Genomic DNA, 16,635 nt, shown 5'->3' on the forward strand with positions numbered 1-16,635 from the left:
CAGTAGAAGGGGTAGTAGAACCGGAGGGAATTCGGGTACTTTCTTGGCTACCTTGGCTAGAACAATAGTTTTGTTGATTACCGATATAATTAGGTGGAAATTGGTATGGTGGTAGTGGAAATTGGTTTAGTGGTGGTGCTGGAAATCCCGACGTATTATATGGCTCATAGCCCGGGGGGAAGTAAATGGGGTCATTGGTTTGACTCGTAATTTGGGGGCTCGTTGTATTTGGTGGTTCCCTAGAACTACTACTACGGATAAGTCGACCTTTCCCCCTAGACCTAGATGATGGGTTGTTCGATGCCATAATTAACAATTAATTTTTTAATAAAAAGTGGTTAACTATAATAATAATTAATAACAACAATTTTAACAATAAAAATATCAATAATAATAATTAATAACAACAACTATAACAATAACAATAACAACAAAAATAAATAATAACAACAATTGTAACAATAATAATAATTAATAACAACAATTATAACAACAACAATAACAAATTAACAATTAACAACAATAATAATTAAACAAGATTATTCTAATAATAACAATAAAACAATAATAAATTTAAGATTAGTTTAGATCTTACAACCGTGCTTCAACGCTCCACTAATTACGATTACGAACTTTTTAATTTTTTCCGATATTAGGAAAATAATTAGAGAATTTAAGAGAATAATTAGAGAATTTAAGAAAATAAGGATTATTAGAGATTTAGAGAATATAAGAGATAAGAAGAAGAGATTGTGATTTTGTGATTTGGGAATGAAATGGAGGTGAGTATTTATAGAATTTTTGGCAAAAAACTAGCCGTTTATAGCCGTTTAACTAGCCGTTGGCCCGCGGGCCGTGCCTGCGGGCCAGCACGGCGGGCCAGCACGGCGGGCCTTGCTCGTGCTCGTGCCGGGCCGTGCCTGGGAATTCTCCACCGTGTCCGTGGCACGGCCCGTGGCACGGAAGTCGAACTTCGTGCCGTGCCGTGCTTGACTTCGGGCCGTGTCGGGCTGCTCCGAACGGCGGGCCGTGCCGGGCGGCACGCGGGCCAACCCGGCCCGTGCCCAGGTTTAGATGTAGACCTTTCATATTCAAGGAGGATATCTTATCCATTCATTTGACCATGATTTTTTAAAACTCAAAGTAGTACCTTTTGAGTTTTGGCTTTGAGCAAGTATGTGAGTTCCATTGTCCTCCTTCCAAGCTCAAGTCAACGGCTCACTCAGCATGGTTAGCCAATATGACTCTAAGCCCATTTCTCCTCATTATGCTAAGGTATAAAAGTCTTCAATTGCACCATTTATCATTCATTCACATATAGCCTTAAGCAATTAATTCTCTTGCATAGCTTTTCCTCTCTAAACACTGTTTGAATTCGGCATCGGAGGGGCCTTCCTCGGCACAACCCCCGAGGTCAGTTTACGTGTGTTTGCTGTGCAAGAAATCCTCGGCCCAGCGTCATTTGGACCGAGCTCAGTCTTCAGCCGCGTTTCAGGACCTTCGACAAGGTCCCATTGTTTTTACCCGAAACACATAATAATAAAAAGTTGGGATTATTTAAAGAAAATCGGTAAGAGTTTGGATTATTTAAACTAATTTTTCCTTTTTTTTCTCTCAGTTTTTTGTAATAAAATAAAAAGTAATCTAAATCAACCCTTCACATTAGTCAACCAAAACAAATGGTTGTGATCAGATTTTATATAATTGCCACAATTACGTTGTAGCCACTCAAAAGTCACAGTATACTTCTCCATTGCTGAACAGTAATAGCAATATATACAGCCTCATAGCCTTCCATTATCACATGTGGTTTTGATGAGAATTGGAATTTATATTAATTTCCATACACATAGTACTCCGTAGTTCATACGTTAGGTTGTTAAGAGTTCGATTGTAATCAAATAGCATCTGATATACTCATTGTAACATTAAATAACAAAAAAATAGAAAGGTGCAGAGGAGATTATTATTGATGGAATTTTGGCAGATAAATTTTTAATTTTGGAATAATGCAAATTAGAGTCTACAGAGAGGAAGGGGATCCAAATCTAGCAATTGTGGGTTTTGATTAAAAAAAAAAAGCATAAGATTTGAGAATTGAGCTTTTAGAAGGTTGTGGTTAACTGACTCTTAAATTATACAAAACATATTCTCTAAGTCAACGTAAGGGATGGCATAAAATTTATACTTAGAAATGTACGACCAAGATTTAATAATCAGAATGGTTACAAAAATATTGTAGTCATTGCAAAATTGTCCATCCCTTTATTAAAATAGATCAGCGATAGATCATTTGAGAACACAAGGAGTACAAATTTTAAAACGAGGTTACTAATTTAATTGAGGAGGAGGGAGCAATCATACATGAACTACTTTGGTTATTTTTTAAATTATCATTTTCCATAATTTACTCCATAACACAAAAACTTAGAGACACCCAAACTCAAAAAGTCGTTTTTAATTTAGTGCAAAAAGTCGTCTTTAATTACTACCCTTGATTTGTAAAGATTGATGAACCAATGAGCCATGCACACGTCGTGAGCATTTTCATGGTCAACTTTTGATAATAAACTTCCCATGCTTTCCTTGCGTTGCACACTTGCATTTATATGGCTAACTAAAACAAGTAATCAACTCATTTATATCATCCAAATGTTGAAATACAATGTGCAATGTTTCATCACATTTTTCTTCCCTCTAATAATACAGGCTACTAGAGCGTACACCGTACCAAAAACTGAGCTCGAGTCTATTTCGTGATAATTCTGGAGGGTAGTCGTCCTCACACTCACACCGATTAGAAAAATGGTAAATAAGAACCTACCATAACCCAAATACGAGTCTATCCGTAACAACTCGTATCCGATCCGATCCATTACCAATTGTTTTTGTTTGAATATCATGTGTTGCATTTCCTTTTGTTATTTTTCTAATTTGTGTTATTTATATGGCTTCAATTTGATTTTTACCTAGGCTATGATGCATCAAGCTTTTTCACGTATTAATCCAAAAATACTCTGCAATTTAGAGGTAATTTTTTTAAGGAAAATTTAACATAAGTGGACAAACTTTTGCCCGGTTCTCCAATATTGGACCAACCTTTAAATCTTCCCATATTAAACTTAAAAATGTAACTTTTCTCCCAAAATGGACTGAATAGGTAACGTAACCTGTTGTAACTGGTTTAGAGATGACGTGGCACTTACCGTTGGGTTTGTTTTTTATTTTTAATTTTTTTTAATTATTTTGATTTAAATAGCAACAACCTCCTGTATTGTTGAACAAATTGCTCGATTAAAAATCTTCGAAAATCAATTCCTTGAATTAGTCATCAATGGAGAGGTCAAAGCATCAATTTGCAACATCAGGGTCTTTTTCTTCATCAAGGGGAGGGTTAATTGGCAGGATTAAATGTAATTGTGGAAGAGATGCGGTTGTGAGATCGGTGAAGAATGGTCCAAATGTGGGGTTGAAGTTCCATGGCTGTCCATTATGGCCTGTAAGAACTTAATTGGGGCATTAGCGATCTGGTTTATTCAATTTAATTTCATTGTATTATGCTTTAATTAACTAATTGTGGTGTAATGTGCAGGATACGGATTGTGGGTTCTTTAAGTGGATAGGTGGTGTGAGGGATGAAGTTGATGATCTACGGTTTCAATTGTTTGAAAAAGAAACAACCATTGCTGAGTTAGAGATGCACAAGCAGATGCTAGAAGATAAGGTGAAGAGGGTTCAGCTTAAAAAAGAGAACTTGGAAGAAGATCTTCAAGAACTGAAGGGGGAAACTAGTCAATTGAGAATTGAGTTGATGAAGAGTGCAAGGAATGAGAGGAATTTTTCTTTGGATTTGATTTTGTCTTGGGTTTTGTTTGGGATAGTGATTATGTCAATGATGTAGGAGGAACATGAATTTGCAGTGTTGTTGTTTGTTTGTAGTTGTTATTTGGTGATGTTAAGAATGCTTTTTCAATAAAAAAAAAAGAGTTCTATTTTGCCATACTATTTTATTTGTGATATTTGTGCAATAACTGAAAACAAACACAAATGTGGGAAATCAAATGCTAAAATAATAGGCTTCCAAAATAATAAGTCAAAGCTGATTCAAAGTACATCAACTTGATTTAGTTCACAGTTGCTTAAAAAAAAAACACCAAATTGTTCATCAAAATACATTGTTCACTAATCAAAAGCAACATCAAGAAACATGCTCTTGCCAAAATAAGGGTGCATTACAGCAGCTTGTAGTGCCATACATCAGATGTGGCTTGTTTGAGTGGGGATATCAACCTAGCTGACTTGTGAAGGACCCTGGTGTACATCATATTGAGAAGGACCCTGGTTATGTACAGAACCATGTGCACCAAACATGACTCCCACACCAAGTGGTAGCCTTCCACCTCTTGGGCCCCTGCCACCCCTTGAGCCCTTGCCTCCCCTTGAGCCTCTGCCTCCTCTTGATCCCCTTCCTAGTCCTGTTGTAGATGCACTGCTGCTATCTCCACCAGAAGCTGAACCATTCCTCCCTCCTCTAGAACCCCTCCCTCCTCTAATCATTCTCCCACCCCTCCTAAGTTGGCTTGGCTGTGTTGTAGCCTCATGATGTGATTGAGCAGTAGCAGCAGGTGTTTGTTGTTGTTGAGGTGCAGCTGCAGTTGCTTGCTTCTTGTTGGGAGGCTGAGTGGCAGTGGAAGTTGGTTGAGCACACTTCCTTTTGTTGTGGCCCTTCTGATGACAATTACTGCATGTCATCTCCATCCCTGTTCTAGTGAGGTGACCTGGCTTAGATGGATTTTCAGATGGGTCTTTGATCCTGTTTTTCCTGGGTCTGCCAGGCCCTATCTTAATAGGGGGAGGGTCCATAACACACTGAACTACAGGCCAGTGTCTCTCCCCTTCACAAGGTGGAATTTATCCTGCATTAAAAAAAAATAGACTTACATAGGTATAACATAAAGTCAGTGTTAGACTAGCATTAAGCTTCATACCTGCATATGCTTGAAAATACACCTCCTTCCAGTAACAGCTATCAACATAAGACTCAGCTTCTTGGTGCAAGAAAAAAATGCAAGCCACTGCATGACAACATGGTATTCCAACCATGTCCTACTTTCTACATGTGCAAGTTTTTGCTTCTAAATTAACAACCAGAGAATCCAACTTGTAGCTGGCATTAAACAATGTCTCTGATGAAGGCATAACATCACAATATAAAGCCTTATTCTTCTCCTTTTCGAACCTTATCTGGATGTTTGGACATAGAAAAGAGTTGCATTTTTGCATTTCCAGCCTTTTCAGCACAAGCCTCTGCATCAAGTTGGCCCTTATCTCTTCAAGCATGTAAATCAGATGCTTTGTTCTTGCATTGATGATGTAGCCATTGAAGGTTTTTGCCATATTGCTTGTGATTGCATCTGTTTTGACTTTTGTATCTAAGTGGGATCTACAGAACAATTTTGGATTGTATGCTGTAAAAGCATTTGCTGCATCAGGGTCCAGCTTCCTCAGTGCTTCAAGGTTTTCATTGCAATATGCCATGTTGTATGACTTGGCTATTTTCCAAAACATCAGTTTCAGTTCATCCCCTTTGTAAGTCTTGTGCCAGTGAGCATATATGTGCCTAGCACAATGCCTGTGTTCTGCCTTAGGGAGAACATTTTTCATAGCATTTAAAATTGCCTAGTAGACATCAAACATTATCAAATCCACACATATCAAAATTAAAGAATACATCAAAAAAAGGTACAAAAACTCACCATATGTTCATCAGATATGATGCACACACCATCACCATCCCCTAGGCCAAGATTGCTCTTCAGATGCTCAAAAAACCACTCCCATGATAAGTTGTTCTCCCCTTCTGCAACTGCCCAAGCTATAGGGTACATTTGCTCATTCCCATCCCTACCAACAGCTGATAGTAACTGCCCCCCTAAAAAAGTTTTCAAAAAACACCCATCCACACATATCACCTTCCTACAACCATCTACCCAACCCTTTTTCAAACCTTCAAAACAAGTAAACAACCTCTGAAATATGGGTGGTGCAGGCTGCTTGCTGAGTTTTGCTACTGTCACCAACTCAATAGAGCTACCAGGGTTGCTACCCTTTAAAGCTGCTATGTAACCTCCAACCTTTGCATATTGGTCATGCATTAACCCATGAAGCATTCTATGAGCTGCATACTTCACCTTGTATGCAAATCCTCTTTGAACAACTACCTTAAAGGCCCTTCTGATAGTTTCAACTATCTCTTTTGCTAGCCAATGAGGTCTGTTCTTGAAAACCTCTAAAAATTGCTTAGCTACCCATTTAGACTTTAACTGTCTATTCCTTTTCATGTTCCCGTGACAAGTGTGCTCCAACTGCATTGTCTTTACAATAAAGGTTGCCCTCCTACTTTCCCAAGCACCATACAAATAGAAAGCACAACACTCCACACACTTCACACCTAATCTTTGATTTACTTTGATGTTGCTTATATCATAATACAAATCCCTTCCTTGTAAAATAACATACTTAGATACAACATCCCTGAAAGCCTCCCTGGATGAAAACCTTTGCCCCACCTTCCAACTGAAAACACTGAAATCAGTGTCTGCACTCACTGAATTCACTTCATTGTCAGAATAAACCTTTCTCAACCCACTCTCTAATGGCTCCCCTGGTTCCAAATACAGCAAAGACTCTACATTTTCAACCCCACACTGTTTTGCATAATCCTCTAACCACCACCAACATAACTGATCAGGATCAATACTAAAAGTCCTACCCATTCCACCCTCATACACTAAAGTACCATTACGCGAGGTTTTAAAACGCCCCCATACTAGTACTTAAGAGTTACAGTAGCAAAAGGATCATCCATCTAGCATTAAACATAAATTTACCATCTTTCAGACACAAATATAACAACAATAGCAATAACAATCACATACGCAACTAAACCTAACTACAAAACACAACCCAAAGAGTGCAATTTCAATGCAAAAAATTCAACAAAATTCGCAATTTAGCCCACAATTTTGCACAATTCAACATAATTAAACTAATTTAGGGTTTTCCGAATACGTACCATTGATAAATAGAGGAAGCGAGCACCGAAAGACCTTCCCCAGCTGCTTCAAATTCACTTCAATGGTTACACGAATCCAATACAATTGCAGAGCCAATTTCGGAAAAAAAATTGGGGACCAGCAATTAGCAGAAAGGGAAAGAAGAGTACGGATTGAAAGCGAAAGAGAGAGTGAAATTTGGGTAAAAAGAAGAGGTTAGGGGTGCTTTTTTTAGCATTAATGGTTGATTCGACACAGTTGGTTGAAGACAGTAATGGCGCTTCAATTAATTTGGGAGGGAAACTAACTTCCCATAGGTCAACATGCGTTCTGTTGACTTCGCAAACCGGTTCGCAGTCACCACAGTCCATTTTGGGAGAAAAGTTACATTTTTAAGTTTAATATGGGAAGATTTAAAGGTTGGTCCAATATTGGAGAACCGGACAAAGGTTTGACCACTAATGTTAAATTTTCCTTTAATTATTTAAGAAAATTAGATGGCATTGAAATAAAGCTAAGATACATTACTTTTAAAATGACATATGATATTTATGTTTTTTATTTTACAGGGGTGTAATAGCCATGAGCATGAGCCAAAGAATACAAATCAAAAGGACGATATCCTGAAAGGGGTAAGGATAACTTCTTAGTTTTAACTTTTGATAATGATGTGTTCTTCAGATTGTGAAATTTTCTATATTGTACCACTTCCTCTTCTAGATAGATACATTCTTCAGAGTTGACACAAAAACAAATAAAAAGGTGAGAATTTGGAGTAACTTATGTTATTTTCTTTGGAGAGCTAATAACCTTTAACCGTAGCATGTAATATACTTCCTCCATTCTATTAATATTACAACAATGAACTTTTTGCACTATTCATCACTCTTGTTTGACCATATAATTTGAGTTATACGTTAAGCAAAATATAGTTAAGTGGGATCTTGTTGGATTCGTCTCATTTAATACTTTCACAATATCAACTTTTTATAATTTTTACTCTTACACAATTATAGATATTTAGCATTAAAATGTGTTTTGGGATGCGTAATTTCCTCCTTGTTGCAATATTAACAGTACGGAGGAAGTATAAATGGATGGCTAGCCACATAGTGTGGCCACATTGATTTATAGGAGTTTTATTCGTTTAAATGTATGAGTAACCTCATTTTTTCATAAGAGTAAACTCAATCATGTTGTCCATAAAAGTAACTCAGACTCATGTTATCCGAGTAAAATCAAATAATTTAGAAATAAGTAACCCCATTCACTCATTCGAGTAACCCTATTCTTTTGTTTTAGAAAATGAAGGAATAATTTCACATATTTAATAGAATAACCTCTTTTTTTTCCATTTAAGTAACCTTCATACGTTAAGATAACTCCATTTGCTTAGGTCCTGTTTGATCCACCTTAATTTTGCAAAACTGAAATTATTTTTACTGAACTGAACTTAATTTTATTGAACTGAAATTATTTTTACTGAACCTAAATTATTTTTACTGAACTGAAATTATTTTTACTGATTTTCTATTATAATTTTTCTTTAAGAAAACTGAATTTTACTGAACTAAACTTAATTTTACTGAAGCGAAATTATTTTTACTGAACTGAAATTATTTTTACTTAATATTATTTTTTAAGGTGAAGAGAACAAGGCTTTACATCGGACCTTTATTACTTGATTAATTGCCTTATAGTATGTGATTATGTGAAGTGGTCATAACCACATATAAGATATTTGTAAATGCAGTTGGTCCCCACACAAAGTCAACTGCAACATAATAATTTCATATACTTGTATAACCAATTGAGAAATGAAGGAAGAAACTAATTTTTATATTTTTATTTTTAATCCGGTAAACTCTATAATAATTAATAATATCATAACTCTATCTGTTTTACATATTTAAATTACCCCTATTATACTTCTTCCCAAAAAAAAAAACCTCTTATACGAGTATCTTTTAATTTTAAAATTAATTAAATCACCTAAAATCCATATATCGATTAAAGTTTTATAACACTTAAAAAATGAAAATAGTATAGTGCACCCGGGTGCACCATGCGCATGGTGCACCCGGAAAGAACATTAGGCTTATTTTAAAGAACATGAGAAAAAAAAGAGCATACGAGTGTTTGAAAAAGAACATGTTAGTATTTGAAAAAGAACATGCATAATAGTGTTCAACACAAGAACATGTTTGTGTTTGACAAAGAACATGGCCTCCGAAAAGAACATTAGGCATATTTTAAAGAACATGAAATAAAAAGAACATGGAATAAAAAGAACATGTTAGTGTTTGAAAAAGAACAAGGCAGTGTTTGAAAAAAAACATGCTAGTATTTGAAAAAGAACATGCATAATAGTGTTCATTAAAAGAACATGTTTGTGTTTGACAAAGAACATGACCTTCGAAAAGAACATTAGGCATATTTTAAAGAACATGGAATAAAAAGAACATGTTAGTGTTTGAAAAAGAACAAGCTAGTGTTTGAAAAATTAACCTTGCTTGGTTATCTTCCAGTTGGCTTCAATTCATTACTATTCTTCTTTCTCCTCTAATTGTTCTTTTTTGAACAACTTGTACTTTATAGCTTTAATTATTTTTTTTTTATGAAAAAACCCCAAATTCACAAAATTAAACACTTTAACTTTAAAATTATTGAAGAAAAACAATTTCCACGTACAAAATTTATACTTACATTTTACTTGAATCCACCATTGTTTAAGTTTGAAGGTTGAATTGTTGAAATAAGTTCAATTTTTTTCTTGGGTTTCACTTTGAAGATGAACAATTTTGCTATTTTGAAATTTTTTTGAAAAATAGAAAAAGATAGAGAGAAAAGTTATGGAGAGAGAAAATGAGTACTTTGGAAATGATTTTTACCCAAATTTATTGAAATTCTTAAATGAAAACGATGGTGTAAAGGAGAGTAAAAATTAGCAGCAAGAAAGAGAGTGATAGGAAGGGAAAGAGGCGTGAGAAATTGCAGGAGAAGAGAGTGATGGATTTGCTGTTGCAAGAAAATGAAAACATGTTCATTTTTTACCCATGTTTTTTTAAATATACTAAATGTTCTTTTAGGTGCACCATGCGCATGGTGCACCCAGGTGCACCAACCACAAATTACTTAAAAAATACGAAGAAAATATAGATAAAACCGAAGAACTATACGAATATGCCGCAATTCGTGAATATGCCTAGATAACGACTGGAGTCAAACAAACATTGAATGAAAAAAATGTTGCACATGACTTTTCTGAGGGCTTCCAAACGGAGGTTTGATAGGCACATGCAAATACATATCAGGAGGTATTTTAGACATTTCTCCTTGAATTTGAAAAATCCTATTCAGTATCCCCGTTACAAACACTGACATCCCGTTTTGTACCTTTTGATTTTTTTAATGCTCACCTTATAGTCTTGGTCTTTGTGCGCTCTCTCTCCTCTCTCCTTTGTCCTCATTTTAAATTTAGCTTCTCTCTCCTCTTCCATCTTTTCATCTTCCCTCCCTTGTTCTTCTCCCTTGGTGTTCATTAATCTTAGGTTTTCGTTAATTCCTCCTTGCTTTTCAATTGAAAAAAAAAAAGAATTGAAGGCGTATTTTCCTTCATAGTTTGAATTTAACTTATCTCTCTCTGCGTTGGGTGGTTGTTTTCCGCGTGGTTGGCGAATTGTTGATAGTTGTAGCGGTGCAGGGCTTAAATTGTTATAACAAGGTTAGTTTCTGTTATTGTTTTAAGTTTGTAAGTGATTTTTTTGTGTCGCGAAAGGGTTTATATGTGTCGGGTATTGTTACTGTAAATGGTTTAAGGATGTTTGAATTGAGGGCAAGCATAAAATATTAGGGTTTGGTTTAGAAAGTCGTTAATTAAAGAGTTTGAATACGAAGAATTTTTAATTGTGGAATGGTTTATGAACTTAGAATAAGAAGAATTAAAGAGGTGAAGGTCGAAATATGGGTCTGATTATTATTTGATACCTATTTGTGTATTGTAATTGTTTAATTGTTAATTGGTTGAATTGCGGGGTTAATAATTGCTTAATTGATAATAGTTAATTGATAATAGGTCGAATTGTTAGTGTAGTTGTCGAAATTTAAAAGTTAATAAGAATTATAAGTTTAAGAGGTATAAAGGTCGAATCTTGTGTATGATAATGTTTGAAATTGATAGGGTGTTTAGTAATTTATTTATATGTTGTTGTTTAGTCGAAGAAGGAAGGAGGAGGATGAGGAAGGCAGTAGTGCAATCGAACGGCTGGAAGAAGGGATTGGTGAGTTATTTTTATGGGTACACCTTGTGAATTATGTGTGATTCATTTGTGAAATAGTAAAAGTCTAAATCTTTGTTAAATGTGCTGTTTGTCAAGGGTCCTTTAAAGTGTAGTAATGCCATGACTTCTTTGAAGAGGACAGGTGGTGGTAAGTGTTCTGGTGTAAAGGGTGTTGTAGGCAAAGGTCCTGGTAAATCCTAGGTGGATAGGATAGTCAAGGGTAAAGGAAGGCTGGAAGAAAGTGAGGATGATGAGGACTATCAAGAAGGGTATGAAGAAGTAGAGGAGGATGATTATGATGATTATGACTATGAGGAAGAAGGACAGTCAGTGAGCAGTAGTGGTGATTTTATGGCGAACATGATGATGGAGTACATGAAGATGAAGTCGAGGAAGAGGAAAGGGAAAGTGGAACAAAGTGTGTACCAGAAGCAAAAGGTATAATATTTAAGTGTGTCTTGAGTAAGTGCAAGTTGTTTTGTATACTTTATGCATTGACTTATGTTTATTGGTGCTGTGTGTGTGTGACAGATACCAAAAATGAAAGTACATAAAGTGTTAAGTAAAGGTTAGGTTCTGAAGACTCACCATGAAAATGTAGGCAAGGTAAGGAATTAAGACCATGATTTTGTGAAAGTTGAATTTTAATATTGTCTCTGGGGTTTAGGTTATTGAGGTTAATTACATAAAGTAGGGGGATGTGGATTTATGGTATGGTCTTATTCAGTTTTTAAAAATGTTTTTACATTTGAACAGTATCCAAACATTGTCTGCCGTGTTGAATCCTTTTGTGATTCTGTGAAGCTGTTTGATCTGAGGAGGAAACAATTAGTAAAGCAAATGGGGTTTGGTGGATTTCTTGAGTTGGATATGAAAAATATCCCTCGGCAGTTCTGTTATTGGCTTATGGCCAGAGTACTTGAAGATGGGACAATGGTGTTTGGAGAAGGTGAAATTTTGCCCTTGTGTGCTACTCAAGTGAGAGTTGTGTTAGGCATTCCTATGGGTACGAGACCCGTGCCACTAGACATAGGTGAAGATGAAGACAGAATAATGTTGGTGAAAGGTTTGTATGATTCGTATGGTGTAGGGCCGAAGAAAGAAACAATATCTTTGAAAAAGGCGTCTGAGGTTTTGTGCCCTGTTGATAGTGAGAACCACCCTTTTCCTCTACTAACAGAAAGTGATGAAGAGGAGTTTATGATAGAATTCTTGATTGTGGTCCTTGGAAAACTTTTATGCACAACGAAAAACTCGTCAAATTTGGCTTCCTCTCTAATTCCTTGTTTGACAGTGGCAATAACAGCTAGTGAATATGATTGGTGCACGTTCACTATGAATTAGCTTTGTGACTCTGCGCACCGTTTCCAAGCTAAGTTTTTGCGTGATGGTTATAGGTCTGGATCTGGAGGCAGCTTTCTTTTTGTTATGGTGAGATTGTGGTGTTTTTGTGTATATAAATAATTTGTTTTTTTATGTAGTCGCTACCTATTGTTATTTGATTTAACACATATGAATATTTTGATGTAGATATTTTATCTTGATCACCTGCATAGGAGACCCTTGCAATGGAGTGTGTTCCCTAGGGTGAAGATTTGGAATTCTGCACAGATTAAGGCAGCCTTGATGGAAGACAAGATTAGCCCCGATGAATATGGAAAGTTGTTGGTAAAGTGTATTCTTTTTTTAATATAAGTGAAGTGTTGTTGGTGTAGTATATTTATTTCTAGGGTGAGTTGACTTGTGATTTCCGTAGGCTTTGGACATAGCTTATGGGGAGGAGCATCCTCTTGATCCAAGGGATGATGAGTGCATGCGAGGAGCTGTCTCTGCTGGAACTCAGCTAGATAAGGTTGATAATGTTGTTGTTGAAGTGATGGGTAAGGTATAAGTATTTTGAAAACTCAGCCCTGGTGTTATTTTTATCTGGTGTTTAGTTTAACTGTAATTGCTTCTATGTTGTAGGTGATTGAGAAGCTGACCCTAAGGTTGGAGACCTTTGTTGAGGGTGTGGTAGGAAAAGCTTTTAGCGTGTTTGTGTCGAAGATGTGTAACATGGGTAGTTATAATGCTACTGATGATTTCTGTTCAACCCATAGCCAGTTAGCTACGGGCAGTACTGGTCCGTTACCTCAAAATGTAGGCCCAGTAGAAAAAATAGTAGGAGGTGTCTTGACAGGCGACAATATTTTACAACCCACGGTGGAGGCAGCGGAGGAAGAACCCATGCCTTGTAAGCTAACTGTTTTGGAGAAGAGGCTGGTGAACTTTGTTCGTGGGTGGAAGGAAATGAAGAATGAAAATGCGTACGTTAAAATAGTTGGAGGGTTGTTACAATATTTTTGTTTCCATATGCATATTTGTTATCATGTTTACTGGTTGCTGTTTGTTACATGTGCAGTCCTGGTCCTTCTATAATTGAGTGTGATGGCATGGATGCATCGCAAAGGGATTGTTACCGTGTACTCTCCCCGAGGTGCCGGGTTGGTGACCAGTATGTGAGGATGGCCTCCGTCCTGTACATGAAGACCTGGTCAGACCACACTATGAAGAGGATACTTTTGGATCCTTCGTACTCGATGAGGAAAAAGTTTAATTTTATGGTATGGTCTGTGATTTAGTTTTGAAACATTGAAGGTGATTGACAATGATTAATATTTTTCTTGGTAGCATTTTGTTATTCAAGGCAAAGATGAGTTGAAGGATTTGGGCCAAAAGTATGACAAGGTGTTCCTAAGCTTTGAACTGATGCAGATTGAAAGTGTAAGTTGTTTTGTGTAGTAGGATAAAAATGTGGGGTGTAATTTTGGTTTTGGTTAATATTTTTGGGTTCTGAAGTTGGTTCACTTATGTGACAGGTATTTGTCCCTGTTCTAGATACTGCCCAAAAAGACGCGGAACATTGGTATTGTCTTGCGTTGGATTTGAAAGGTCGACAGATTTGGATGATTGATTCTTTGTACGATGATGCATACTCAAGGCATGAGAAAATTGTTACTAAGCTGATAATGGTTCTGTCTGCCCTTAATTAATTAGTCAATTGAAACCCCGGTTTTTGTTTATAATATATAAGTTATGAATATTGTAAATGTTTGCAGATTGAGGCCTTAGGGGTGCTGTTGAACATCTCTGATCCCAACTGGGAGCAGGGAACTATTTCTACTTGGGTGCGGAAGTGTTTTCCTGTGACACAAACTGACACGTATGTAATTTCCGCGGGAAGTCATTCCTTTTTCTATAATTTCTCACAAGTGTAGGTTCTTGTGATCACTAATTTTTATCAAAATTCTTTAGGTGCTCGTGTGGTGCAATTATGTTAGCAGCTATCAAGCACTGTGTTCGTAGTTTTGATGCTGCTTTTCACATGGTATGTGCTCTAATTAAGGGTTTATGGTTTTACTAATTTTTTCCATGTACTTTGTTCGCCCTGTTTAACTTTTACTTAAAATGTTGTTCCCTTTCAGGAGAAGATTAGCACCTTGAGGCAAAACTTATTTCTGAATGATGTGAACAGCGATTACAACCAGCTGTAGGACCGATTGGAGGAGGTTTTGCCTAAAGAACGTCGAGGGAATAGAAAGGGTGGTTCTCAGATGAGTTTCTAGGTTCTGTATGCAATTGGCAACAAAAGACTTCCTTAATAGTTTAATTAATCACTTAAATGTGTCCTATTTTGTTAACTTAGATACAATGTGGTGGTGGTGTGACCCTGTTTTGCCTTGTTTTATAAACTCGGCTAAGTACACTCTTTTAGGTCGCCTCTGTAGGATTCAGATGATGTTTTAGCACAATTGTTGGCATTAATAATATTAATTAAGTAGTACAAGATGACTAATGTTCCGTGCTAATTTAGGCTATGCTAAAGCATTAATAATATTAATTAAGGTACAAGATGACTAATGTTCCGTGCTAATTTAGGCTATGCTAAAGCATTAACTTGGAACAAAAGGAACAAAAGGAATGATTAGTTTAAATACACATACACAGCAACCATTACATTTGTTGCCCATTACAGTATTCGTTACTATGTCAAACATATATGCTTGATTAGCAGAACTCGAAGCTTGATTCAGATGTCCATCCAAAACCTTCAGCAGAAGTATCAGTTTGTGTGTTGGTTTCATACACATATTGTGCATACTGGAGACGATTGACATACTCAGTGGGGTAATCGGTGTATTAAATTGGATCGCCTATATTAATAGACAACTTCTCATTTTCCTGTACTCCATTTTCGGCGAGCATTTTCCTTCTAAACTCAATGGGTTGCTCCCTATCATTCTCCATACTCTTCAGAGGATCGTCCTTGTAGTATTGCAGTCAAGTCCAAGTTACGTGGATGTCGCCTGCCTTTGGTGTTGTAAATTTTTTCCCAAGTAGCACAATTCCCCATTCCTCTCCCTTGCCCACAGCTTCATCAACCTCCAGCCACCAATCTTCTAGATAAGCAAAGAACTCAAAAAACTTTTTCAGGTACATGTGGTACGTAGGGAACGCATAACACTCCGCTAATGATCTTCTTAGAGTGCGTAAGTTGAAGCAGACCGCAATCTTTGCCACATCTACCAAATAATACATAAAACAGTACGCTTCTTTGCGAAAGTATCTTGCCCTACCTACTTTGAACAACGTCAGGAATGGGTATTCGGGATGGAAGTCAATTCCCTTAACGGGGTCATGTAATCCCCCTCTAGAAATGGTCGCCAACTGATGGCTGAACATCAATTCCTTGCTACGCATAGGCATATACAAGTCCCTAATTATGCTGTTGGGATCTTGATATCCAGCGTTCTTCAGTTTTTGTACTCTTCGCAGGAGTCTCTTCCGTCGTCTTTCAGCTTGTTTGTTACCTGCAATTTGGAATATGAATCAGTGGTACTTTAACTCTCTTAGTATAACGTTATTTTGCTTCAGTGTAGTGTTGCTATTACACATAAAAATGTTGCTGGTAAAGTATATGTTGTAGTGGTACTTTTCAGTGATCCAATTATAGTATCACTGGAACATGTAATACTTTCGCTGGCTAATTCCTTACATGGATTCAATCTAATTTCTCATACTTTTTTCTTACCTGTATGACAAACTTACAAGACACAACCATAATTTGGTGTTTTTATACAATGCTCTGAAAAAGATAACAACACACATGTATACTGGATTTTACGTGTGAATTTGATTACAAGACAACCATATGTTGGTGTTTAATATATTTCATATGATATACTTGAACATTGAAAGAAATGACAAAACCAATTGAAGAATACGTGTAAAGGCAAAGAAATTAGTGATCTACAAATTAC

The 16,635-nt window shown here is 36.4% G+C and overlaps 3 protein-coding genes and 1 long non-coding RNA gene across 4 annotated transcripts; 2 read left to right on the forward strand and 2 right to left on the reverse strand.

The window, feature by feature from the left end:
* Window positions 1-2,653: 2,653 nt before the first annotated feature.
* On the forward strand, window positions 2,654-4,482 carry LOC110683681. Its single transcript, XM_021860075.1, has 2 exons — window positions 2,654-3,499; window positions 3,593-4,482. Exons 1-2 carry the CDS (start codon window positions 3,335-3,337, stop codon window positions 3,899-3,901), a joined length of 474 nt encoding a protein of 157 aa, XP_021715767.1. The 5' UTR covers window positions 2,654-3,334; the 3' UTR covers window positions 3,902-4,482.
* LOC110683887 (insulin receptor substrate 4-like) lies at window positions 4,291-4,863 on the reverse strand. Its single transcript, XM_021860294.1, has one exon. The coding sequence runs from the start codon at window positions 4,861-4,863 to the stop codon at window positions 4,291-4,293; it is 573 nt and encodes a 190-aa protein (XP_021715986.1).
* An 11-nt stretch (window positions 4,864-4,874) lies between these two features.
* On the reverse strand, window positions 4,875-6,776 carry LOC110683888. The gene is made up of 4 exons (XM_021860295.1): window positions 5,757-6,776; window positions 5,149-5,679; window positions 4,989-5,075; window positions 4,875-4,916 (listed from the first exon to the last, which is right to left on the reverse strand). The coding sequence occupies exons 1-4, from the start codon at window positions 6,774-6,776 to the stop codon at window positions 4,875-4,877; spliced, it is 1,680 nt and encodes a 559-aa protein (XP_021715987.1).
* Window positions 6,777-12,735: 5,959 nt separating this feature from the next.
* On the forward strand, window positions 12,736-15,128 carry LOC110683682. Its single transcript, XR_002503655.1, has 3 exons — window positions 12,736-14,537; window positions 14,630-14,702; window positions 14,800-15,128. It is a non-coding gene; the product is annotated as an uncharacterized LOC110683682 (long non-coding RNA).
* Window positions 15,129-16,635: the final 1,507 nt, after the last annotated feature.

The sequence above is a fragment of the Chenopodium quinoa genome, unplaced genomic scaffold (assembly GCF_001683475.1).
Source record: "Chenopodium quinoa cultivar QQ74 unplaced genomic scaffold, ASM168347v1, whole genome shotgun sequence".
Lineage (NCBI taxonomy): Eukaryota > Viridiplantae > Streptophyta > Magnoliopsida > Caryophyllales > Amaranthaceae > Chenopodium > Chenopodium quinoa.